General features: G+C 34.6%; 1 protein-coding gene across 1 annotated transcript; it reads left to right on the top strand.

The window, feature by feature from the left end:
* On the top strand, positions 1-24,379 carry SLC6A15 (solute carrier family 6 member 15). The gene is made up of 11 exons (XM_031553782.1): positions 1-473; positions 7,739-7,896; positions 8,441-8,567; positions 10,439-10,620; positions 12,140-12,250; positions 14,635-14,876; positions 14,979-15,171; positions 15,912-16,104; positions 18,178-18,337; positions 20,956-21,118; positions 22,201-24,379. The coding sequence occupies exons 1-11, from the start codon at positions 185-187 to the stop codon at positions 22,570-22,572; spliced, it is 2,190 nt and encodes a 729-aa protein (XP_031409642.1). The 5' UTR covers positions 1-184; the 3' UTR covers positions 22,573-24,379.
* The last annotated feature ends 1,303 nt before the right edge of the window (positions 24,380-25,682 follow it).

The following is a 25,682-nucleotide window of genomic DNA, read 5'->3' as shown; positions in this document are numbered from 1 at the left end:
TTTCAGTAGAACAAACATTCAGAAACAGAGAAGTCCTTACTTTTGATTCCCTGCTTTCGAGGACTCAGGCAGCATCTTTATTCTATTTCTGCAAAGTTTTTTGCCTAGCAGAGGGAGAGCTTTCTTCAGCACTTCTCCATCTGTCCCAGCCAAACTTGACTTCTGTATTTTTCTCACATTACAAATGCCTAAAAACAGCAAGGTAGTGAAAAGAGACCTAGATGATGAGGTCATTGAGTCAGTTAAGGACCTTCTCTCTAATGAAGACTCTTCAGATGATGCCTTTAAGAAGAGTGAGCTGATGGTTGGTGATCAGGAAGAAAAAGATGTGGATGTTGAAGAAGGTTCAGATGTGGAAGACGAAAGACCTGCTTGGAATAGCAAACTCCAGTATATTCTGGCACAAGTTGGATTTTCGGTAGGATTAGGGAATGTGTGGCGATTCCCATATCTGTGTCAGAAAAATGGTGGAGGTAAGTTTTGTGATAGCGGTAGCTAAATGATGAAGCTAGCCTTTAAGATTAAGGTTAGCACAGATACAGTAACACCTACTGCAACATGTCAGATTTTTCTTTTAATTTCTACCAGACCTTTTGAGGAAAAATCCATGTTCTCATTATTTAGTGAGACAAATCTGCTGGAGTAAGTAGCAGATAATTATAAGATACCATTTTCTTATTTTGAGGCAGAAAGTGTCTTACAGCTCTTGGGACTTTCTTATTGGTTAACCAAAACCCTGCTAGGTCTTTCTGGAGATGATGCATTATTTAGAACCTGGTTATTATTGTGCTAAAGTGTTGTTTATAGTACTTGGGTAATAAATCGAAGCATTAAATCTACTTCCACTTTAAGGACCAAAGCAGTATTCGGTCTTTACTATTTAGCTTCAGAGCTTTGCTTTTTGATTACCTTTAACTCTTAGTTCTCTATTTACTTCCGGTAAATTAGCAAGTGAATTTTTTTTTAACTGATAATGATTAATTTACATCATAAAATTTACATTAATGGAGTGTATCTGTTTTATGCTGTTACATAGTTTTATTTTCCTAAATATTTTACCTTTCACTTAAAACATTATTTATTAGCTGTTCACTTATAGTCTTGAGTATAGAAGAAAGTAGGTGGCTAGAGGCCTTCCTCTAGGATTAGTATTTTATCCTATTCTGTACTGTACTCTGCTATACAACATTAATGTTCATTCTATCATAGCTGAATTTGAAACAAAACATAGTTTTTATGATACAAAAACTGAATCCATGGTATAGAACATAAAATGAAGAATAACATGTAATTCATACTGGATTCCAAAGGCTGAATGGCAAAACTGATGCAAATGAGAAGTAGAGAATTTAGCCTAGAGTGTAATCAGCATATAATTCTCCATTTTCTCTTATTCAGTTTAAAAGCTAAAATGGGAGACTTCTACTTTCACGTCTTCCATCTCCAGGATAAAGTGTAAATTCTTTTATATTTGTTTAGTGCAGTAATTTTTTTTCACACTTTTTTTTTTTTTACTTCCTTTTCTCTTCTTAATTCTGGAGGGAAAGTTGTATGGTCTGTATGGAAGATAAAATTTTCTTGATCTGTAACTGTGATGTTAACTGAGAAAACAAGTTGTATGTAGTTTCCCAAAAAAAACCAACACAGGTTTTCAATGAAACACAATGTCATCTGGCTTACTAGATAACTTAGAATCAGTCATGAATCACTATTAGTTGAAAAATAAATACTTTTATTAAATAATTCTAGAGCAAACTGATACTAGTTGAAGTTGTAGCTATTAAAATGTTTATATTCTAGATAATTTCATTGTAATGATCAGTCAAGCTCAAGACTAATGCATTGCAACAGTTTGAAGTTATGAATTTAATTTGGTTGCTAATTTTGCAAGACAGAGGAAAGCAAGTGATGATTAAAGCTAAGGCTTCCTTGGCTTTCACTCTTTGGTCTCTCCCAGAGAATGTTTATTGTAAGAGGGGATCAAAGAAGCTAGTATGCAGCTGTAATGGACTTCAACGTCACAAGGGATGTAGCTGTAACACAGCAAGTATTAAAAGAATTTGAGGCTCTAGTGGTGTGCATTTACTTTACTCAGAGGAGTTCTAGGATCAATGAGTAAGGGTCTGAGAGTATTCAGAGGGACCTGATTATAAGTCTTTGACTCCTTCACTATTCGCACTAGAGATCCACCTTCTCCCTGGTAGGCAAAACCCTGTCTCCTCTATTGCAGCCTACGGATTAAAAAGCTGATTATTCCTCAATGACTCACAAAGGTAATTTGCATCAGAAATGCGTATACTCAAACTAAATTAAAAAGTTTTTTATATTAACCATTTTTACGCTATAAAACTTATTTATTGCTATCTGAGAACAAATATGTGTGGTTTTTCAGATATACACCATTTCTGTATAAAAACTTCATCACGGAATTTCAGGAATAAATGTCAAGTTAGACACTTAGAAAGTAAAACAAATTGATATAGCAATTTAGCTGTAATTCTGTCTTTTAATTCATGTTGCACTTGGAGCAAAAGACAATAAGTAACAAAACAAATTTTGTAATAATTCTGATAGAAAATTAACTATTCAGGGTAGACCATATCACATGCTGGTGAAAACTAGCAAAATTTCAAGGAGTTCACAATGTTTTCTGTCATCTGGGGATGTAGCCAATGTGAATAGAAGAAAAATAATTAACAGCATGATAACAACTCATAGTTTTTTAAACACTGGCACGGGTTTTTGTCTTTCAATATTTAATTATATTCAGAGTGAAGTTATGTAAGATAGGAGAGCTGATGTAACAGCTGATACCACCATGCAGGGGGATTCTCCCTCATAGTCCACTCAGTTTGCCCTTGCACCTGGCTTCAGTCCTGCTGTCTTCTTTCCTTGTTTTTGATGTCTATGAGATTCTGTGGATTCAGTTGGAACCTGAAGCTGTTCAATCCATTTGTCTGAGAATATGTCCTAATCACAACGTCTGGACTGTTTGAGTGAGAAAGGAGTTTCTGAAGTTTGGGATATTCAGAGAAGAGCAAATTGTTTAAAATAAACTGAAAGAGGGATCTGGAAGACCTTAACCCAGATCATTAGCATGCTCACTTTTTTTTTTAATTCATATTTTGTTCTCTGATAGTGCCCTTTATTCCTTAGTTGATGATATTTTAATACTTTGACTTATCTCAAAACTGAGATGATTCTTTCCTGCCTGTGAAGTCATGCTGTCTTTAGTGTCCTGTTGTGGACAAGTGACCCTGGTCTTCATATTTATTCAAAGATAATGTCTTCTATTCATTTTCATGGGAGCCACAACAGAGACGAAGAACACAATAACACTATTTGTTAGAGCAAATCCTCAGGTACTAAACACTGTTTTTTAATATAGTCACCACCTTAGAGATGCATTTTTACCAGTGATGAACAAGAGCCTGCGTGCCATGCTCTTAAAAATCTGTATGGTCATCCAGAACGTGGTTTGTTTTTCACATCTCTGTCACCACAGCTGAAACACAACACTCACCCACCACTGTATTCACATCCACTATTTGATCTCTCTAAACTCTTAGCAAGCATCAAAGAGTGTCAATGGATGTCATTTTTTTCATATGGCAGAACTCAGTGAGACACCTTTGCTTCATATGCAACAAAAACAAGTAAACAAAAGATAAACATATAAAAGATGTGACTAGCATTAGAAAATCTATAGCAGATTAATTACCAGTGCATTTTGAAGAGAGTGACGTGAGTGAAATCGTATCAGGAGATTACATAGTTAAGGAGTCTAGATTTTGTACTGAAATATCAACAGATTGAACAGTTTTATTCTGTGAGCTCATGAAAAACAAAGCAACTCTTCTTGAGAACTACTGAGGAAATAACATGTGAACTCTTAAAGACTCAGCAGTGACTGGATATTTTAGTCTCATTGTTAAATTTTAGAGGAATGGGAACAAAGCAAGTACTCTCTTGTATTTCCAACACTGATACACTCAGCAGCTATGTTACTTAGCTTTTTATCAATAATGTGTAATCAGTGGTTTGTGAATTCTTAATTTTCACTGTATCGTCAGGCTCATGAAATTTAGTTTTATCTTACTCAGTGCACTGAAAAAGTCTGATTTTTAATTTGCAAGTTTATTTTTTCATTAGCACTGATTGGCTAAGGGGAACTAAACGCAGTTCTGTAAATAGGCACAAATACTAAATCTATGTAAGACTACTGACAGGAACACCATCCAGTCAGTAAGATAGGCTGTAAACATACTGATAAAATGTAAAACCTTTATTATTAGAGTTTTCTTGATAAAAGCAGTTTGTGTTTTGTAATGGTGAATAAATTCACTTAAAAGTAGTTCAGTGGACTGTAAACCTTTGATGTTTTGTTGTTCACTTCTAATAAAATTGAAGATTTTATCATCTGATATTCAAAATAAGTTAATTTTCATATGGTAAGATCTTCTTGCAAGCTTTCTAATAGTAAGTATGCAGTAAATTACAAGAATACTGATGTCTTGTCAAGGCAGTGGTAAAACTCACCTTCATCGAGTAAGAACTGAATCATGGAATCATAGAATCATAGAATCCTTAGAGTTGGAAGGGATCTTTGGAGGTCATCTAGTTTAACTCCCTTGCAATGAACAGAAATGAAGCAGTAAATGAAAAACTACCACAGCAGCAATTGAAATAAATCTTTAAAGGTTTTAGATTTTTCAAGTTATTTCAAGGAGAAGAAAAGTTCTGTACTATCCGGGTGATAACAGTTATGTTATATTGCTTCTGAAACTGTTTTCTAACACTTCACTCACTAAAACCCATGCCCTTTTCTTTTCTTTCTTTCTCTCTTCCTTTCTTTCTTTCTTAATGATGAAGTGAAGACGTCTTACAGATTATTGAAGTATGTCTTGCTTCAAGGGAAGGATCCAGCAAAATACTTACGCTGAGATACTGTGGAGTATATGAGCTATAGGTCAGAGAAGCATTTTGCAGCTTTGATACAACTAGATTATACAACTGTGTATCTAAACCTCATTGTATTTAAACCCAGATGTGCAGCATTGACCATTATGTCCTTACAGGGATGATCAGAAGGGACCTCAGCAGGTTTGACTGATAAAAATACCAGTGTTTCAGGTCCTGTGCACAAGCCCTGAAGTAAAGAGATGATATCTGCTGGCCATCCATATTGAATTACAGGGTTGTGTAACATATAATGTAATGTGGATTTAGCACCACATTCAACTCATTTAGTTGAATCTGACTGATAAATCTTGCTACTTACATTGATACTGCACCATAAAGCACCCACATCAGCCCAGTCTTTAAACATGTGCTTAACTTTGCAGCCTTGTGATTAAGGTTGTGGACTGGGACACAGAAGAGCTGGGTTCAGTTCCTGCTCTAGTGCAGTCATCCAGAGGGATACAGGGTAAGTCACTTAGGCCCCAATTTTTTTGAGATGTTTAGGCTTTTCTCTGCCTAGCCGTGCAATACCTACCTAATTAAGGTATTAGGTATAATTTGCAGTATTAAAAAAAACGATGTACAATTGGTTTCAATGAATTATATCACCACATTTTTAAAGCTTGTGAAGCCTAAGCTTCCATGTGTCTTTTACAATGTGAATTATCAGTGTAGTTCTGTCTCATAGAAATTTTGGGAGAATGAGTACTTACTACTATTACTACTATTGTATGTCTTGTACAGTCTTTGATAGGCCCACTCATTTTGGAATGTTGTTGTTACTCTATTTCTCAGTTTTCATCAGATCTATTTCCTTCTATCCTGTTTTTTTGTTTGTTTATTTGTTTGTTTTTAATTTTTTTTTTTTTTCAGTAGAAAGTAAGTCCTTTGTGTTTGTAACATTATGTGCATATACACGGTGAACCACAAGAGATGCCAGAGTACAAATTGGGAATGTAGCTGCTTCTGCAGGACAAAGAATATTTCTATCACATGCTTAAGCAGGCAGTATATGAAATAGGTAGTTATACCACAATATTTGTCTCTGTGAAGTAGCATTGTATTCTCTAAACTAGTAGTTTATTCAGAGCCTGGTGTAGTTTTTGATCAATTGCTGCTCTAGTGCTTTCATTGCATTGTCATATTGTCATGAAAATAAAACTCAAAAAGCTGTTTCATTGCTAACAGTAGCCTACAGACTGTAGGGTAAATGAGTTCAATAGGTTCTTTGTCTGGTCCATCAGTAGTTGTCTTTTTATTTATTTATTTATTTATTTATTTATTTTCTGTGTAATTTTTTCTTATTTTTCTTAGATTCAAGACTTCAAATACTCTACTCTTAGGATCTTCATAAATTCTTTATAACCAAAGGTGGTGATGATGATGTTCTGATGTCCTCTTTGTGTGTGTTTCATGAATAGTAAAATAGGAAATAGACCTAAATAGGAGCAGATGGTACCATAAAATCTGATGCCTCCTGCACTGCTTATGAAAGTTTAACTTTTCTAAAATAAAGCCTATTCCCTGAGATAAGCCACCTATTAAGTATATGTAAATTATAATGTATTTTGATAGACTCTTGAAAAAATCCTAGAAAGTTGTCACTGGGTATGGAAACCGCTTAGCTAGAGCTGAGGATAAATCCAGAATTTACTTTTGAGCTGTGCTCAGCTTCTCTCTCATCACATATGTGATTTGACTGATTAGACACTTTACTAGCTCCATCTTTGACCTGTTGCTTTGTAGCCTGCTTTGACAAAGAAAATCTCAGGTGAATTTCTTTAGCCATACAGTGTTGCGATTAAAAGACTTAGTTTGGGTATCCAGCATAGTACTCTGTATTGCATCATAAGAGTTACACTTGAAACCTACTTGAAAATTAGGTAATGTCTTTCTAATTGCTGTTATCTAGACTTTGTTTTAGCTGTAGTCCTATATGTTCCTCATCAGCACAGGTGAAATTTGGCTCTAAACTGTCAGTGCACTTAACATGTGAATTTTGCTTGCAAGTAGTTTTGCTGGTGGAAATAGATGGAGATACACCCTGAAATTAGAATTGTATGTGACCACTCCTGGGAATACAACCTTGAAAAGAGGAAATGTTTTACATGCCTATAAAAGAGTTGCGTTCTCAAAAGTCTTTAGCAGGAGCTTGTGAGTAGTCCAGGTGGGCTGTCTGGTTCTCTGATAACTCCGTCTCACTTCTACCTCATGTCTCTGCCTAGAGTCTGGTAGAAATGGGGCAAGGTTGTTGTTTGCTTAGCTGAATAGGATCACTGTTCTGCCCTTCCCAAGCATCTGGAGTGTATGTAGGAAAAAAAGAAAGTCTTTTGAAACTGCACTGTAGGTTGGATGAAATTCAGTGTTGTAATACCACAGCATGCTCTGTATTTCCTTTATAAATTCAGGTTTTCTGCTATGTTACAAGTCCAAATTCAGAGGTTTTTTTAGGAAATAATGATTGTACAAAAGAAGTTTGTTCATATGCCCAAATTTTTACACATGCAAAAGTAATGACTCAAACAACCAACTAGATTAGGTAATGATTCACTTTAGTAAAGTTTGCCTCAAAACATTTCAGTGCTTTAGGAATAAGTATCTCAGGGCTTTTCTGATCTTACAAGATTTATGACCAACATCCAAGTAAAATCAGTCTTTATATGCAAAGCTTTGCAATGAATAATGCAAACTTGAAGGTATTAGGTGGATGCATATGAGTTATGTCAGACTGTGACTTTCTTCACTCACAAAGATTTCTACTTTGTTCCTTTTGTAGGTGCCTATCTTGTGCCATACTTAATCTTGCTACTGATCATAGGGATTCCGCTCTTTTTCTTGGAGCTTTCTGTGGGGCAGAGAATCCGCCGAGGGAGTATTGGTGTATGGAATTATATCAGCCCTAAACTTGGAGGAATTGGGTTTGCAAGCTGTGTAGTAAGTTTTTGTTTGTTTGTTCATTTGTTTTTAACCTTAATTCACTTCCAATTTGTATGATTTAGACTTTCTATTTTCCTACAAGGAAAAGGCACTGACCTGTAGCTAGGCTATAAGGTCAATTTACACTGTTTAGGAAGTTCTTAAATTAGTACAGTAAAAATGTTTATATGGATGTACTTGTAAAACCAGTTAACTTGTATTTTACCATTCTTTGGAGATTAGGAACTTGGGAACAGATTAGGCTTCTGGGGGGAAAAAAACAATCCTGTGAAAATATAGGTGTCATAAGATAAATACAGAGAAAAACAAAAGTGAAGAAGTCGTCATCAAACAAGGTTTAGTAAAACAACCCATTCAGTTCTTATTCTGTCTTATTTTAGCGAAAATTAAGTTGCATGTCTCACCTTCAGAAATCTGCAAAGGTATAATGTCAGTTGGGTGTTTTTTTTTTTTATTTTTGTAATTAAAAAATGTAGTTTCTATTAAATTCTTTACTTTTTTTGGTTATTGTCTTTTTTTTTTTTTTTGGTCTTTTTAATAGGTATGCTTCTTTGTGGCCCTGTACTACAATGTCATTATTGGATGGAGTCTGTTTTACTTTTCCCAGTCTTTTCAGCATCCATTGCCATGGGACCAATGTCCTCTAGTTAAAAATGCGTCCCATACATGTAAGTCTGTTAACGTTCTTTTTTATCATACAAACACAAGTCCAACACTAAGTAAAACCAAGACTTTCTGCTGAATTTCACTGGATTTTCATCAAGGCTTATTGGGAAAAAAATATGAATTAAAAGTCTGCTTTTAAAACTATCTCTTTTTATTGCTGGTTATTGTTGACCTAACCGAAGAGAATGAAAAGAGATTTTCTCTTTATTGTCTCAGTTTTTTTTTCTGAAATGTTGAACAGTTTCCTTCTTAATTCTCTACTGTCATTTTGTCATCACATCAAGTTTGAGATTTTCAAACTAAAAAGAGAAAAAAATGTGCTTTAAGCAGATATTGTGGGAAAAGGTGTTATACACAAAGCAGGTTTTGCATTTTAATAAGAAAAAATACAACAACTAATCTAAGACAATTGCAGAGGTTTTGGAAAAGAACATTGCAGTCAGCAGCATTTGTAATAAGTAATAAAATCAGGTTACTTAGTATGTTGCAGGAAAAAAACCCGTAAAATACAATTTCTCATAACTTTCTGATTTTGATACTTCTTTTCATGGTGAAAAACAGAAGTAGAAGAGTTGTTTCTCCATTTCTTTTAGTATGGCATACATCCTGGCGATAAAATAAGAGGGATTGCACTGCTAACAAAGCAGAAAATGGAAAGCTGTAAACATCAATGAAATTTATATGGTTAAAGCACTATTTGCTTTGTACCACCAGTAACAGTTAGATCATTAGTCTTTTTTTTGTTGTTGTTGTAATATGTTTTATGTGGAAGTGTTATGCAATAGCACAAAAAGTTTCCTATACTTTGATTTCAGTTACGATAATTGCACACATGGGATTTGTCTTGCTTTTCTAATATGAAATGTTTATTTAAATCAGATCTTAAATTTTCATTTATTATCTTTTGTATTCCTCTCCCCTCCTTTAATGAATACCATAACCACGGATATTTGAAAAGCTGTACGATGTTTTTAAATGGTCTTTGCAAGAGTTGCTTGCTTCAGTTATTTGCAATAAATAATCAATATTTGTGAATGTTGGCACTCATTACAATCGGCTGTATTCCACAAGCATTGGACCACAAGACCATGGTTGAGCCACAATTTTTGTCTGTTTACGTGTTCTTATCCTGCCCAAATGGTAAGACAGAGTTTTTCAGCCTAATTTCAGGAGAGGTCATTTAAACTAAGCTAAAACACAGAAAAGTATTATATTTGATATCATCCTGACACGTTTGACAGTTTATTTTGGTGAAGATATGATGCCTGCTGTATTTTTCCCTTGTTTTGTTTAATCACCTTCACTCAGGACCTAGCATAAAAATATGGTTGATTGTAAAAAATAATTTACAAAAATGTCAAGTATTTTTTTAAAGTAACTGTTGGAATGCATACACCTTTCCTAAGAACGCAAGTGTGAAGGAGTCTTTTTTTCGTTTCCTCATCACTTTAATATTGCTTTGTTATTAACATTTGTAATTAAGTGTCTGTTGATTTGATTTCCATATCAAAACAGACACAGATCAGAGGGAGAATTTTCACAGACAGTAACTCATGGTTTTATATATAGAAAATCTAATGGGTTAAAAATGAAATGTAAGTTTTTATTTACTTAGCTAAAAAATTATTTCTGCTGAGGACTTGTATTGACGATAAGCAGAGGAATATGTAATACCAAAAGAGTGTTCTAAAAAGTTATATCCAGAACTTTCAATTGATAGCAGTTCCATTTTCTTTTACTCTGTGAATTCAGTTTCTCTGTCAGCATTGAAGGCATGACTGAAAGAATTGGAAATTGATAAAACTTTACAGTGAAGTGTTGGGAAAATACGTCTGTCCTAAACCAATCTTCACTTGCTAACATGTCTTGACAGTTGTGGAGCCAGAGTGTGAAAAGAGTTCTGCGACAACCTATTACTGGTACAGAGAAGCACTGAATATTTCCAGCTCTCTGTCAGAGAGTGGGGGTTTAAATTGGAAGATGACTATCTGCCTGCTGGCTGCCTGGGTCATGGTATGCCTAGCCATGATCAAAGGCATTCAGTCTTCTGGCAAAGTGAGTATGCTGTTTACCTAAATGACAAGTGTTTTACTTTGAAGCATTTAAGAGTTATTTTACTACATTTTTGTTCACCACACCCTCTGTTCTTTCATTAAATATGTAAGAGTAGGCTGGAAGCTATGACTCACACCACTGTTTGTACAATCCCTACTCTCTTAGTAGTTAAGCATTAAAACTGTAGTAATTTCCTTGGGAACTGTAATTTTGCGGGGATTGAGATCTGAAGAAAAATCATTTTGGTTTTCATCAACATAACTATTGCAAATCACTGCAACTTGGCCTTGTTGAACTGTTAATGCAACGTGAGCTTGTGTGCTTCTGAATGTCTAGGGAATTAAGTTTCTGAGTATATCTGTAATGCTTAGCGTGATTGCAGTTTACCTCAAAATTCCTTGCATTTGCTTTTTATTGCTACTGTCATTATCCATGCTTCTGTCATTATCACAGTCAGGATTCTAGGTTGTTTCTTTGATTAATGACCAAACATCTCTTTGGATGTACATCACTTTGACTTCTTTCCCATCCAGCCAGATAGACTGGCCAGTGAATGGTTTGCTGAGATCTGTTCCTCAGATGAGATCTATTGTTAATTCCTGTCACCTATTAATTATTTGTTATTAGGAGTTTTTTTGTTGAGCAGGAACTATCTTTGATCTCTTCAGTGTACTTTAATGTATTTTAGTTGCAGAAATGACTTTCAAGTTTAGCAGTAGAATTGTTTTACTAAACTTTAAAGCAGAGAATAAATTTGCTTTTCAGTGATGGAGAGTAAAAGATCATATTTGATTATGAAACATTGTACCATAAATATATTCTATTTGATGATACAGAAGCCCAGAATTGTTGATCTTAACATTAAACAGTAACAAAAAAAAATCTGTTAGAAACCGTGTAGCGTTACACTTCTGGATTCTCAACGCCCTGTGACATTTTGTCATCCAATAGTCAAAGCAATATTGGTTTCTTGCTTTTATGGATCAAACTAGTGAGATCTTGAATGTTTCTGTAGCTCAGAGAATATCCCGTTTTCTTTTCTTTTTTCTTTCTTTTTTTTTTTCAGTAAGCATTCCTTAGTGTTTTGACTCCATCTGTTGAATACTTTCCAGACTGCTGCTTCTCTCCTTTTGAACTCAGAAAGACTTTCTGTTCATACTCCATCTTTATTGTATCACGTACTTGAGTTAAAGTGCATTTGTAAAGGGAAACATTTCTGAAACAATCTGTTTCTGTCCTTCTCATCTTCTCCTTGACTTCTCTCACAGTTTCCCTAGAAGGCTTACAGTTTGTTATCAGCTAGTTAATGTATTGGCAACTGTAATGTTTTAATCCAGTACGGAATTTATTTGAGTACAGTCTTGTGATTTTGCTCTGTTCTGCAGGGAACATATTTTGTATATTTCTTTGTGAACAAATAGTTTTTAATTCAGCCATATGTACAAAAGATACTGAATGTGCAACTTTTGAAAATAATGTCAACTGATGTCATGTTAAATTTCTTTCTAATGTTTTTTAGATCATGTACTTTAGTTCCCTTTTTCCTTATGTGGTGCTCTTGTGCTTTCTGGTCAGAGGACTGCTCCTTAATGGATCATTGGATGGAATTCGTCATATGTTCACACCTAAGGTATGTTCTTAATGTATTTTTTTTTTTTTTTTTCCCCTTAGTGTATTTAAAGATTCAGGGGCAATTTGACTATTTGTGAGTGCTCTCAGATAAGCATATTGCCTTCATAGAAGATGGATCATTTTCCTGTTTGATTGTTTCCTGTTTAAAATATCAAGCCCTAAGGTCAGTAAGGTTCCAAGTGTTCTAAATGTATGTGTGGAGTTACCTCCCTTACATGATAGGTTCCCTGAGTTAGCTGCTTTTACAAAGCAACTGAAAGTGTTGTTTATAGGAATGAGAATGTTTAGAAAACTTGATGAATTGAGTAATGAAGAGAGTTGTGCATTTTTAATCTCGTGATTCTCTAGGATTTAAATGCTTCGTTCTGAAGTGTCACAGTGTTGACTACTGTCATAGATTTAAATAATTAATATGTCATTTTTGAAAGGATCTATTTCTTTTAGAAATAAACTTCACTTCCTTTATAGAGTTGCAGTTCTGCAGGAGCTTGCAGCCTGCCTAGGCAAATTTGGTGAAATCTGGGGAACAGAGAACAGTAATGCTTATTGACTAAGAAGAAATCTATAGCAGAGATGGAATACAGACCTCTTGAACTTTCATCTGGTTTCTCAGTGTCAGTATTCTTTCTTTAGCTAAAAAACTAGCAGTGCATCCTGAGAAGGAATCAATACTGAAACTCCTCTTCAATATCCACCCTGCGCTCTCTATTATTTCATCTTTCATGCAACAAAAGCTGCAGTTGATCCTCAGTTTATAGTTAACTTCATCATTTAATTATATATTTTTTTCAAATATTCAGATAAACAGACTTTGAAGACTTAATGTTCCAATTTATCATTGTTATTATCAAAATATAAGTTATGGTTTAAATTTGAGATTAGGAATCATGTCAAGCCAGATGGAGAATATGTAGACATAAACCTTCAGAAGTATTTTTATAAAAACCTCAGAATGTTTCTGTACTTAAACACTAACTTGGATTGTAGGCTCCCAGGAAACGATCTAGGTATTCAGACTCCCCATTTTGTTGTTTCCATGCAGTCTGTGAAAACAGAGAAGCATTTTATTAAGTAAACCAGTTAGATTTGGTAAAATGAAGACTAGTCCTGTAGCACCCTCCAGTGGAATGTCTCTAGCATGATTCTGATATAAGCAGGTTGAAGTAGATACAGTAGCTACTCGAGTATTGAAATTATTAAAAAATATATACATTTGACAGGAACAAATTTAGTGTAATATAATAAAACTTTTTTTTTTCAAATGTAATTTATTTTGGGGTATTTACTTAGAAGACTGAAGAATAAAGAAGGTGTTTATTATCTATATATAACAACTGCAGACTTTTTTTTCTCAGAATAAGATAGTCTTCTGTTGCTTGCATCAGCCTTCCAGTCTTACTGTTTTTATTAAGGTTTGAGTTTTAGAAAAAAAAATAATATTTGAAGAAGTAAGGTTATAGTATTTGAAGAAGTAAGGTTATAATATTTGAAGAAGTAAGGTTTGTCATTCTTAAGTGGACAGAGACACTGGATCAGCTCAAGAAGATGAAATATTGAAGTATGCACTTCTTTTTTATGATTCAGAGTTGAGAAGGATCTTAGATATACGACTAATAACTTTAAACAAAGATGTTTATTGAAGTGTGATCATCTGCAGAGCAAATGTTTACGGAGTTAACATTTAAATTGAGATACAAAGATTAGTTATTCCTGAAATACATCACTCATTTAACTTTGGCTGGATGCTTTGAACTTGTCATAAGGGAGATTCTACTTGTGCACTATACAAATTCTGGTGACTGAGTATTTGTTTTACATGCTATATTTTTGCTTTACAATATTTGCATGTAATAGAACTCCATATAAGCATGTGTATTTCGTATTCAATTTGTTGCTTTTTAAATTAAAAACAGAATTTAAAAAAATGCAACGTACTTACTGCATTTATAAATGGGTTTGTCTTCCCAAAAGAAATCTTAATTCTAATGCCTGTCTGTACAAGTACTGTAACAGTAATGTGAGCGAGTACTACGAATTAAAAATGACAAATGTTTTCTCTGATTTCACAGTGTAACTAGCTGCTATTTCAGTTATCGCATAACTTCAGTAGTATCTCATTCTACTGCGTAGAATATTTCTCTTTACAATTTATATTGTATAAATTAAATGGAAATTCTGGTCTGTAAGTGCACATAACATTGAGCTTTATCATAATGTAAATATATTTATATATTATAGTGGGGTACAGTGGGTTGTTAGTGTTATACGATGTAGGTTGTCTTCGTGTGTTGTTGATTTTTTTTGTTTGTTTTGTTTTGTTTTATGTGTGTGTAACAGAAATGCATGTTATAGCTGACACGTATTGTATCTAATTTCAAACAGCTTGAAATAATGCTGGAGCCCAAGGTCTGGAGAGAAGCTGCTACTCAGGTGTTCTTTGCCTTAGGGCTTGGATTTGGTGGAGTCATTGCCTTTTCAAGCTACAACAAGAGAGACAACAACTGCCATTTTGATGCTGTACTGGTGTCCTTCATCAATTTTTTCACTTCTGTGCTGGCAACCTTGGTGGTGTTTGCAGTTCTGGGCTTCAAAGCCAATATCATAAATGAAAAATGTGTTATCCAGTATGAATATCAGTTTTTTAATTATTATTTTTATGGTAAATTTCATTTATGAATGCATATAGATCATCAAGTTTGATTTCTCTGTTTTATTGTGTTTTACAGAAATTCAGAGAAGATCTTAAAACTTCTGAAAACAGGAAATCTGAGCCAAGATATGATCCCACATCATATCAATTTCTCAAGCATTACAGCAGAAGATTACAATTTAGTTTATGACATTATTCAGAAAGTTAAAGAAGAAGAGTTTGATTCACTAGGCTTGAAATCTTGTAAAATTGAAGATGAGCTTGACAAGGTGAGGGAAATAAATACACCTTACATGAAAATGTTATGAAGAGGGAATATTTGTAAGCATGAAATAAAATAAAGTATACCTATCAGAATCAGTACTCATCCCTACAGCAGTCTGCATGAAAATATGATTCTGTTGTGGATCTTATTCTTGTTCTGGTGAGCACTTTTGAGTTTGACATTTCCACTGATTTCTAGCATACTGTAGCCATAACATTAGTTCTCAAGAGATGGTAAATTTTTGAAGTTCTGTTTAACCACAGGCATTTTTCCAAATTGTAAGTAGGGATTTATCTATTCAACATCTCAACAATGTCTTTTAATGTCAATATTATTTAATATTATTTCATATAGATATCACTTCAGTGGAAATGAAAATAGTTAATTACTTAGTAGACATTTGTTTAATTGACATCATCCTGATTTGAAATCCTTGTGATAAAGCCTACATGTAGAGAACATTTTTCTAACTTTATTACAAAGAGACTTCAAACACTGAACTCTCTGCAATTCCATCAGCATTTGAAGCTGAAATATAATTTTGATGTCTAAGTAGACATCAAAAAGTTTTGTACTATTCAAACCTTTTAAATCTGAAACACGGATACAGAAGTGAAGTCCTTTATATACTAATAGCAGATATTAACATTGTTAATAGAGCATGAAGTTAAAATGTCACTCTACTATTACTACTAAGACTACTGCTACTACCCATGAATTATAATGTGGATTTTTTTCTGACAGGCTGTTCAAGGAACTGGTTTAGCTTTTATTGCCTTTACAGAAGCAATGACCCACTTTCCTGCTTCTCCTTTCTGGTCGGTCATGTTCTTCCTTATGTTGGTAAATTTGGGACTTGGAAGTATGTTTGGAACCATTGAAGGCATCATCACACCCATTGTTGATACTTTCAAAATTAGGAAAGAAATTCTTACTGGTGAGTTTCATAACCTTTCTTTTCTTACCAAAACAATAAGCCAAAAGTAATAAGTCTTGGTTTTCTGACTTTAAACTTTTCGGTACTTACATTGAACAGATGAGAAAATCACTGTTCCAGACTGTACATCCACATATATGCATGTTAATATGTACAAGTAGATACTTCTTCTGGATGCTACAAGAACTGGAACAGGGAACTTCAATTTAGAGAACTTCTGTTCAAAATTTCTTCACATTAGGTTCTTATGAGGTCTTCTGGAACATTTTCTATCCAAGCCTGTCTCACACATAAAGGAAACAAAGCAGAAAGAAAGGATGAAAGTGTATTGCAAATTACAATAAATCATAATGATAGAAGCAAATGAAATCTTAATGTATTATGAAATGTTTTTTATATTAAAAATCCTCTCCAGAAGAACATATTTTTCTCTGTTGAATGTGTAAAGGATCTTAAACAAGTTTTTTTTTCTCTTTATAATGTCTGAAGTTATTATATTATTTGAGTTATAAACTCTTCACATAGTTTTGATTACCTTGTAGCAGGTTGTTTCTTTGTTTTTACTTGAAAGATAGAAAATCAGCATAAAATATGAAAAAGTGTTTCTGAAAATCATTAGGAGAGTTGCAATGCACTTGGTATATTAAGTACAAATTTGGATTTTGTAGGAACAAAAAGTAACAATAATAATAAAAAAAACCTGCTGCTTTATCATTTTCTGGGTATGTGGAGGAAGGAGTTAACTACTGCCTGGTATGGCAGAATACTATTTTTTTCCTGACTGCTGAGTACTCAGGTAGTATGTAACACATAATAATGCAAAACATACTTTTTTTTTTTTTTTTTTGCTTTGCGTTGCTTGGTTTAAAAATAAAATAAAATTCTTCACAAATGTTAATCAGATTATTTTTCAGGGATAGCTAATAACTAATGTGACATTTAGAAATCAGCTGTTTGCCCTAAGTATATAAGCAAATACCATGTTACATGGTCATTACTCTGATGATGGTGCATGTTATGGTAACTCCTTGTTACGCCATTTGAAAAAGCAGTATTAAAGAACTGCTTTTCTCTGGTAATGTTTGAAAGTGTTATACATGTATTATTTTCAATATTTAAGTCAGTTGTGCTTAAAGGATTACAATGTAGTGTAGTGTTTTTACGATTTACTTACAAAACTGGAATGCCTGGATTAAGCTTCATACAATATCATTGAGATTTGATAAGGATTATTCTTTCACTAGAGCTTGTGTTTAGAAACCACAAATTATCAGATTTTATGGAAGTATGAATACTCTTGCAACTTTTTTCACTATAGTTCTACTTTTCAGAGAAACCAACAAATGTGCTTAAAGTTATTTTGTGGAGTCAGTATGTGTATATGCTGAATATATGCATAATGTACGTACCAGAGTGTAATTTACAAGTAAGGGTGCATCTTTATTTTGCATGTGATGGTTTTCTAAAATCACGTACATACACCTTTACTCAGGTTCTTTTCTCAGAGTTAGTAAAAGTCAGTGTGATTAATGAGAGTACCAATGGAGAGATTCTGCCTGTGTTGAAGAATGGTCATCTCACACCGCAGTATTTAAGGAAAGCATCGCTGTTTTCCTTTCTCTACTGTATTCAATAGCAAATAACTGGAATTTGTACAGTTACATCATTCTTGATGAAATTAGTTGAAAAAAATCTATGCTTATTATGTAGGGGATTTAACGACTAAATAATATGATGCTCAGCTCACCAGTTTTCTTCATTTTATCCTGCAGTCACATTAAGTAAAACGTTTAATGAGAAAAAAATTCATTAATTAATCTCTGCTGATTAACAAGGGCTGCTCTAATATGGCAGTTCCAATACTTATGATTTCATTACTTTTCTGTTTCATAGGGAGTATTTAGAATTCCTAATATTCTCAAAACTAAAATCAAAATAAGGAAAACTATTTCAACTTTGAGTAAATGGAATAATGTGTTGAATTACATCTTTACTATTTCAAACTCTCTCTTCATTTCCTCTTTTTCTATGGAAAATTGTTGTTACAACTCATATTTCTGTCCTTCATTCCAGTCATTTGCTGCTTGGTGGCATTTTTTATTGGCTTGATCTTCGTGCAGCGCTCTGGAAATTATTTTGTCACAATGTTTGATGACTACTCAGCTACTCTGCCCCTGCTTATTGTGGTGATTTTGGAGAACATTGCAGTTACCCGAATTTATGGAATAGAAAAGTAAGTTAAAGGAAGTACATTCCCCTGTTCATATCAAGAGTATTCATTGCAATACTTACTACTGTTATAATTCTAAAGCACCAACTATTTGCTATGAACACATGAATTCAAGTCAGTAGAAAGATATCCTTCTTTGTAAACTAACTGTAAGACAAAGATAGAAAAGCAAAATAAAATGAGCACAGTAGGAGTTAAGAATGAAAACAGGAATTTATTTTTGCAATTATTTCTTGTTGGTCTGTATGATTATAAAACTGTTATTCTTGGTGCAGTAAAGGAGTCAAAGTGGGTCATTCTGGACTAGAATCAAGTCTAAAAAGAACAAGTTTGGAACAAAGCATAGTGTGTCAGGTGAAACCCATAGAACAAATAGAGAATGCAATGAAAGAATCAAAATTAGAGGTAGAAAGAAGAATGGATGGGCGAATATCAGGAATTTATATATGTAAAGGACAGTAAGGAAAGGATTTGAAGAAGTCATAACAGTGGTCTAAGCAGCAGATGAGGAGGAGCATTTTGAACAAATCTGCAGTATTTTGGGTAGTCTGAGAGAAATAAAGCAAACTTTAGTGGCTGTAACAGTAAGAAGTTTTTCATTTATTATTTATTATTATGGGGTGTTCTTGCACTTAAATGTTCTTTGCATTAGTTGTGAGGGGAAAAATAGGAAATTATAGCAAAGAATAGGATGAAAACTTAAATGGAGGAAGCATGTTTGATAAAAAAAGCTCAGTCTTCTAGCAGTGGTGACTGAGGAGAGGAATGAAAGCCATTGTATCTCTAATGTTTCTACATAATTTGACAGAAACTGTAAGAACATGAGATTGGTGGCTTATAAAAAATATTAATAGAGTGAAGAAGGTGATGAAAGACTTTGAAAATGAAGAGAATGGATTTATGTTTCATTAGGTGTAGAGCTGGGGAATGTGGAAAGAAAAGGCAATCTTTAGAGGGCACAAACCCTTTCCAAATTCAGCTTCTTTTTAAGGGTGTGTTTCAGTATGGCGTAAACAAAAAGTAGAATACCCCAAACTATGTGGTTCAAAATTTCTTTCAGTGTTTATGCGACAGTAACGTCACATGTGTAACTGCTCTCAAAATGTATTTATTGCTATAAGAACTTTTTTCATGCACACATTTCAATAGGGAGTAGGACCATAAGGGAATTAAAAGAGAATCAAGACTTGTGCACGCTCCAAAATAATTAGTTCTAAAAATATTCTCTTTTTCTACTGGCTCTGGAACAATGTACTCCATCAAGAATACAAAAATAGTTTTGTTCAGATCATAACGTGCAATTTTGAGGCACAAGAAGGCAGATTTAAAACTTCACAAACTTTTATTTCAGCAGCTTATATGATGCAAACCATAACTTATGTATAAAGATGTTCTTTTACACTGCAGTACACATATGGATTCTAAATTATTTTTGCAAAATCTGTAAGATGTGTTGTTTCACATGTGCTCAGAAGTGATGGCACACACCTCAGCAAGCATTCGGCAAGCATTAAAAAGATTTTTGTAAACTTCTGTAAATGAATCTTTCCAGAATGGTTTAACAAGCTGCTCACATGTTAAATTTAGCCTACTACATTCTCCCTTAAGGCCTTCTGAAGAGGGCAGGAGGGCTAGTATCTTCTCTGGCCTGGCAGTTGCCAAAAAGAGCAGTCCTGCTGCTTTCTAATGCTCAGATTGACAATGGGTTAAGGAGGTGTAGCTGAATAGTAGCCATGACTAGGTTTGTCCTGCTTTAGAAGCAGTGTCTGCTTTTTCTTCTACCTTCATAAAAACTGGAAAGGGTCACAGGCTATGTCCATGACATGTGGCTTCATCTACAGAACTAGGTGGTCTGGTCTGCTTCTAAAATCTCACCCTTTCCACTGCCTAGAGTACCTGAACTACTCATGTAGTTTACTACTCATTGCAGGATAAGGCCATTTGTATGAGGCAGAAACAGAATTTCAAGTTTCAGCCTCCATGAAAGTGACAGAAACAGAAAGGGTAATACTCAACCTTGTTAATAGAAGCTAATAGAAAGTAGCTTGGTCTTCCAATTCTGCTTTGATGTTTACTTCTACACAAAAGATTATTCTTCTGAAAATACATGGTAACACACAGTATCGTTTGAATTCACAAACTAAGTGAGCCTGTGTTTCAAAGGAGTAGTTGTAAATGTGATTTAATTGGTTAGTAAAATTACAGGTATTTCACTGTTTCTCTCTGCTCACCAAAAATTATTCATTTAATGCACTTTAAGATGCCACTAGTCTCAATTTTCTCTTCAGCAATCCAACATTATAACTTGGATGAGGCATTAAACTTGGAACCTAAACTTTTATTGACTAGAAGGGCATCACACTATTTTACTGTATTAGTTACAGTGTATTATGTCTGAATCTTCAGTGTTCAAAAGCTAGTTTACTGAGTCATTACACTGTGGAGTAATTTTTTGCTCAATTTTTCAGAACTGTAATAAAGTTTTATTTTTCATGCCTTCCAGTCTGCAGGCATTTCTATACATACAGCTTGTCTATTCTTTCAAATTAGATACTGTCTGCTACAACATTTGAAATCTCAGAGGCGGCCAGGGTAACGATAACCTTTTATTTCCTTCACAGATTCATGGAGGATCTGAAAGATATGCTTGGATTTTCTCCAAGCCAGTATTATTACTACATGTGGAAGTATGTTTCACCTTTAGTATTGTTATGTTTGCTGGTAGCTAGTATTGTCCAAATGGGATTAAGTCCTCCTGGCTACAATGCATGGATTGAAGATACGGTATGTATATAGTAGATGTCATTGCAATCACAGTAATCAAATATGAAGTATTTCAGAAGTCTGTGAAAAAAAAAATCAAAAGTTTTCAATTACAAATTCAATATCAGTATAAAAAATGATACAGTGATTAATAATCTTTTAAATTTTGAAGTCTTTTTTTGCATTAAAATATAACCACTTGATGTGAATATATGTGTTTTTTGGTAAATTTTGGTTTGTTCGTGTATGTTGGAGATGTTTTAAGGGCAAGAGAAGTTGTTCACTTTCACTAAATTTTATCTTACTGCAGAAAATTGTTGGTATTTCAGATACCACATCAATTTTTTACTTGGAACTAAATATTGAGATTAGCAGTGTGATATCTTTTCCTTTTTGGGAACAGGTAGTACCTGCTGTGCCTTATGTGGAGCTTGAATTTTAATCCATACCATCGTCTTAAGCTAGTCTAATAGTCTGACCTTTGAAGTCATTATGCCTTCATAATGCAGGCTTGGGTTTCTCCTTTCCCTTTATAAAATTGAATACTAATTGAGCTGTTAGACAAACTGAGAGTGTTGTCCAGTGATTCATGCTTGGAGTAGAGAGGCATGCTTGTGGGGTAGTCACTGGCCCAGTAAATAAATTACAGTTTATGTGAAGTTTAGACAAAGCAGAACAATTCCACAAGATGATCTGAAACAGTCCCTGTCTACTTCAGCTGTTAGCCTACCAAACAAAGATCTATTTTCCAGGCCTGGTTACAGATACCAGTGCATGCTGCTCTGCTGTTTTAAAGGATAAGGGAACTACAGGCAGATTTAGCAGAAGGCTGAATATGAAAATCCTGATTTGGACTCTGCTTCAGTGCTCTGAGAATGTGAGAAACTTTGGGATGGCAGTTTAGTACTGCTTCCTGGCAGCAAAATACCAATCATACATTCCATGATTGTTCAACTTCAAAACCTTCAGCGATGCCCACATTGTGGATGCAGGATGACAAGTAGATTAGCATATATTTGAAAACTTCAGGCCTTAGTGAGAACTGCAGATTTGCTCTTGTTAAAGTAGAGATTTATTTAATCTTTTTCTCTTTGCGTTCTCAGGCTACAGAAGAGTTCCACAGCTATCCAACATGGGGAATGATTGTCTGTATATCTCTGATGGTATTAGCCATACTGCCTGTCCCAATAGTCTTAATAGTGCGCCGCTGCAACCTTATTGATGACAGCTCTGGTAGCTTGGCATCTGTATCCTACAAAAGAGGTCGGATAATAAAGGAGCCTGTTAATCTTGAGGGAGATAATACAAGTCTAATTCATGGGAAGAGTCCAAGTGAAGTGCCATCTCCGAACTTTGGGAAAAACATATATCGAAAGCAGACTGGATCACCAACTCTGGACACTGCTCCAAATGGACGCTATGGTATCGGATACTTAATGGCAGATATGCCTGATATGCCAGAATCTGACTTGTAATTGCAAAAAAAAAAAGTTCTCTGTTTTTCCCCTAAAAGAGGCGGTCGTATTCACATACTAAGGTGCAATCTCAGGTGCTCCCTAGTGACAGACTTCAAGGTGTTATGACTGTCTGTACAGGTTGAGAAAACTGCCTTTGGATTAATTTTCTGAGTTTCATTTGCACTGAGGAAAAATGGAAAATCAGTGGCAGCCTACATCTGCCAGTGTAGCTGAGAATTTTTTTTTTATTAATTTCTAATTTTAAAGCTTTCCAACACTGAAGCCTAGATCCCACTTAAATGATGTAATATTTCTGAGGTAATATAACTGTATTTTTTTTTTCTGCTTCCAGATTAACCCCCCAGTATTAAAAGTGAGCTCTGAAGAAGTTCACCAAACCCATGTTTATGCACACATTTGTATATATCTTATGTAGATAAGCTGTACTTATTTTGTTAGCAATGATAATTACCTAGGCTATTAGCTAAGTAAAAAAACCTGCAAACTATTTTCTTATGTAATATCTGTATAGAGCAATAGTATTAGAAAAATCAAGGAGTAGACTCATGGGAAGGCAAGAAAAGATTCCCTGTTCACTGGGGACTACATAGACTGTATTTGTATACAAGGGCTGTTAAGAAATTAATGCCTCCTATTTTATTATAATGGCCAATGGCATCAGAAGTGGATGTTGGTGGTGTGGCAGCAGAGGTTGAATCTTCCCACCAGTAATCAGTTACATTTTGTTGTCATGTGACAGCTGCTGAGGGGCATTCTAACAAATGGCATCAGACATGAAAGCGCATATGAAGCGAAGGTGTGTCACTGAAGTTCTCCATGGGAAAAAAAATGGTACACATTGACCTTCCGCAAAGCTTGCTGAACATTTATGGAGATCAAACAATGGATATGAGGATATGAGCACATTGAGGCTGTGGGTGGTGTTTCAGGAATGGTGATAGAAATGTGAGAAACAGGCCATGTTCTGGATGGCCATGCACAAATGCCATACCACAAAAAGAAGAGCATCTTGGTCAGTGCATCTGTGCAAATCAGCAGATTACAACTAGGGAACCATGTATAGAGCTGAATATTAGCTTTAATGCACTGGAAACGATGGCGGCAATATTGAAATATCACAAAGTTTTCACCAGATAAGTCCCAGAAATGGTCACAGCAGAAAAAAAGAAAACCATACTCAAATTTATCAGGACAAACGCTGAAGTTGACACTGTCTAGGATCACATCACTACCGGTGATGAGATGTGGAATTGCTAGTATGAGCTGGAGTCAAAGCAGCAGTCTGCAGAACAGTGACATATAGGTTCCCCATCAAAGAAAAAGCTTAAGACACAGCCTTCAGCAGGTTAAGTGGTGTGCGCTGTCTTTTGGGATGGTAAAGGGTGATCCTTCTGGACTTCCTGTAACCCAGACAAACTATCAACACTGACCACTACATAATGAGTCTGACTAAGGTGAAGGCTAAAACTTCCAAGGTCAGGCCATAGAAAAAGTTAACCTTTCTCTTAGAACATGATAATGCCAGGCTGTGCCCCATAACAGTTCGAACACACGGAGCACATTGCCAGTGGACTGTCCTACCGTACCCACTGTATAGTCCAGAATTGGTGCCTTCTGACTTCCATCTTTTCAGGCTGATGGAAGATGGACTGCATGGCCAACAGTTTCCTAGAAATTATGCCGTCATAGCAGCTGTGAAACAATGTGCCATCTTCACTGGTACAGATTTTAACAAGCGTGGCATGCAGGCTCTTGTTCATCACTGGTGAAAATGCATAGCTAACAGCTGTGACTGTGTTCAAAAACTGTTTTGTAGCTCAGAATTTGCTCTATCAGATAGCGTTATTCTCTTTGCATCTGTTGTTGTTTCTGTAGAAATAGGAGGCATTATTTTCAGAGCAACCTACGTATTTTGTGTAAAATACTTGTTTTTTTCAGTGTGAAAACAATGTAAGAGTGAGTCACTCCAAGAATCTTAAGGATTGTGCAGATTCTGCATTTTTTCTATGCTGTGTGCCTAAAAGAGACCTTCTTGATATTTATTGTGGTTATGAGATTACATATATATTATATTTATATAATATACTTGTAAATATGTATATTACTCTGTATGTAATCAAAAGTTGAAGCAAGACGGCTTTTTTAATTAGTCTCCTGTTTTTGCTTGTTCTTTGCCAATAATTTTTTCAGTCAGTAATTGCTAAGAACTGTATGCCATTACATTTTAACCTATGAATAAAGAGATTGACAAGGTATTTGTAATTTCCTTTGCCATTTATTAGAACATAGCACTGCTGAGACAATACCAGGCTATCTGAAAGAATAATACCAATTGGAGGTTCCTGAAGAACCTGAAAACAAAAATAGTAAACAAGATTGCTCTCTCATTACTAAACTACTGGACAAGGACTTTAACTATGAATACAGTAGTTTGATGTGTCAAAGTAAATTGACATGATACTTTGAAAGATAGCAGATAGTTTATTCCTTATCTCAGAAATCTTTGAAATTAGGTGTAAATTCTGACTTCACTATCTATACCAAGCAGAGGACAGAACTTAGTTGCATTTTTTCAGCGTCAAATCAATAAATGAATTACTTTACTTGAGACAAACACACATCTCAGAATTATAACCAGATAAGGATTTCTTACTGTCTTACTTTCCATCATTCTGGCCTACCTGTTTCAGAGAGCAAAAACAAACAGATTTTGTGCATACCTCTGTGTATTCTCTATCACGTATTGCCTACCTCTTGACCTTTGGCAGGGGAAGACAATTGGTGCAAGAGAGCGCTCTTCACAGTTGGAGGCCCTGGAGGTGCCTTCTGCTTGTCCACATGTGGAATAATTGCTTGGTAACACATACTATAGCTGCTTGTTTCATACCCAATCCTGAGCAAATCAAAATACTTTAGCTACTTGGTTTTAAATTCCTTATTTTTTTTTTTTTCTTTAGGATGATAAATCTGGATAATATTCTGTCTCTAAGCTGTCATGTTTTTTTTTTTTTTGAAGAAGATTCCAATAATTAAAATAGTAGGACTATTAGACTTAGCTGAGAGACTTTTAATTAATAATAATTAAAGATACCTTTAATTATTAGACT

Source organism: Meleagris gallopavo, chromosome 1, assembly GCF_000146605.3.
Source record: "Meleagris gallopavo isolate NT-WF06-2002-E0010 breed Aviagen turkey brand Nicholas breeding stock chromosome 1, Turkey_5.1, whole genome shotgun sequence".
In the NCBI taxonomy this organism is placed as follows: domain Eukaryota; kingdom Metazoa; phylum Chordata; class Aves; order Galliformes; family Phasianidae; genus Meleagris; species Meleagris gallopavo.
Note: the sequence above shows the minus strand (reverse complement) of the source record. Positions and strands in the feature narration are given on the sequence as shown.

Coding starts and splice junctions, on each gene's coding strand:
- SLC6A15 (XM_031553782.1), top strand. CDS start 185: ATGCCTAAAAACAGCAAGGTAGTGAAAAGAGACCTAGATGATGAGGTC. Junction 14,877..14,978: donor AATGAAAAATGTGTTATCCA/GTATGAATATCA, acceptor TGTGTTTTACAG/AAATTCAGAGAAGATCTTAA. Junction 21,119..22,200: donor ATGCATGGATTGAAGATACG/GTATGTATATAG, acceptor TTGCGTTCTCAG/GCTACAGAAGAGTTCCACAG.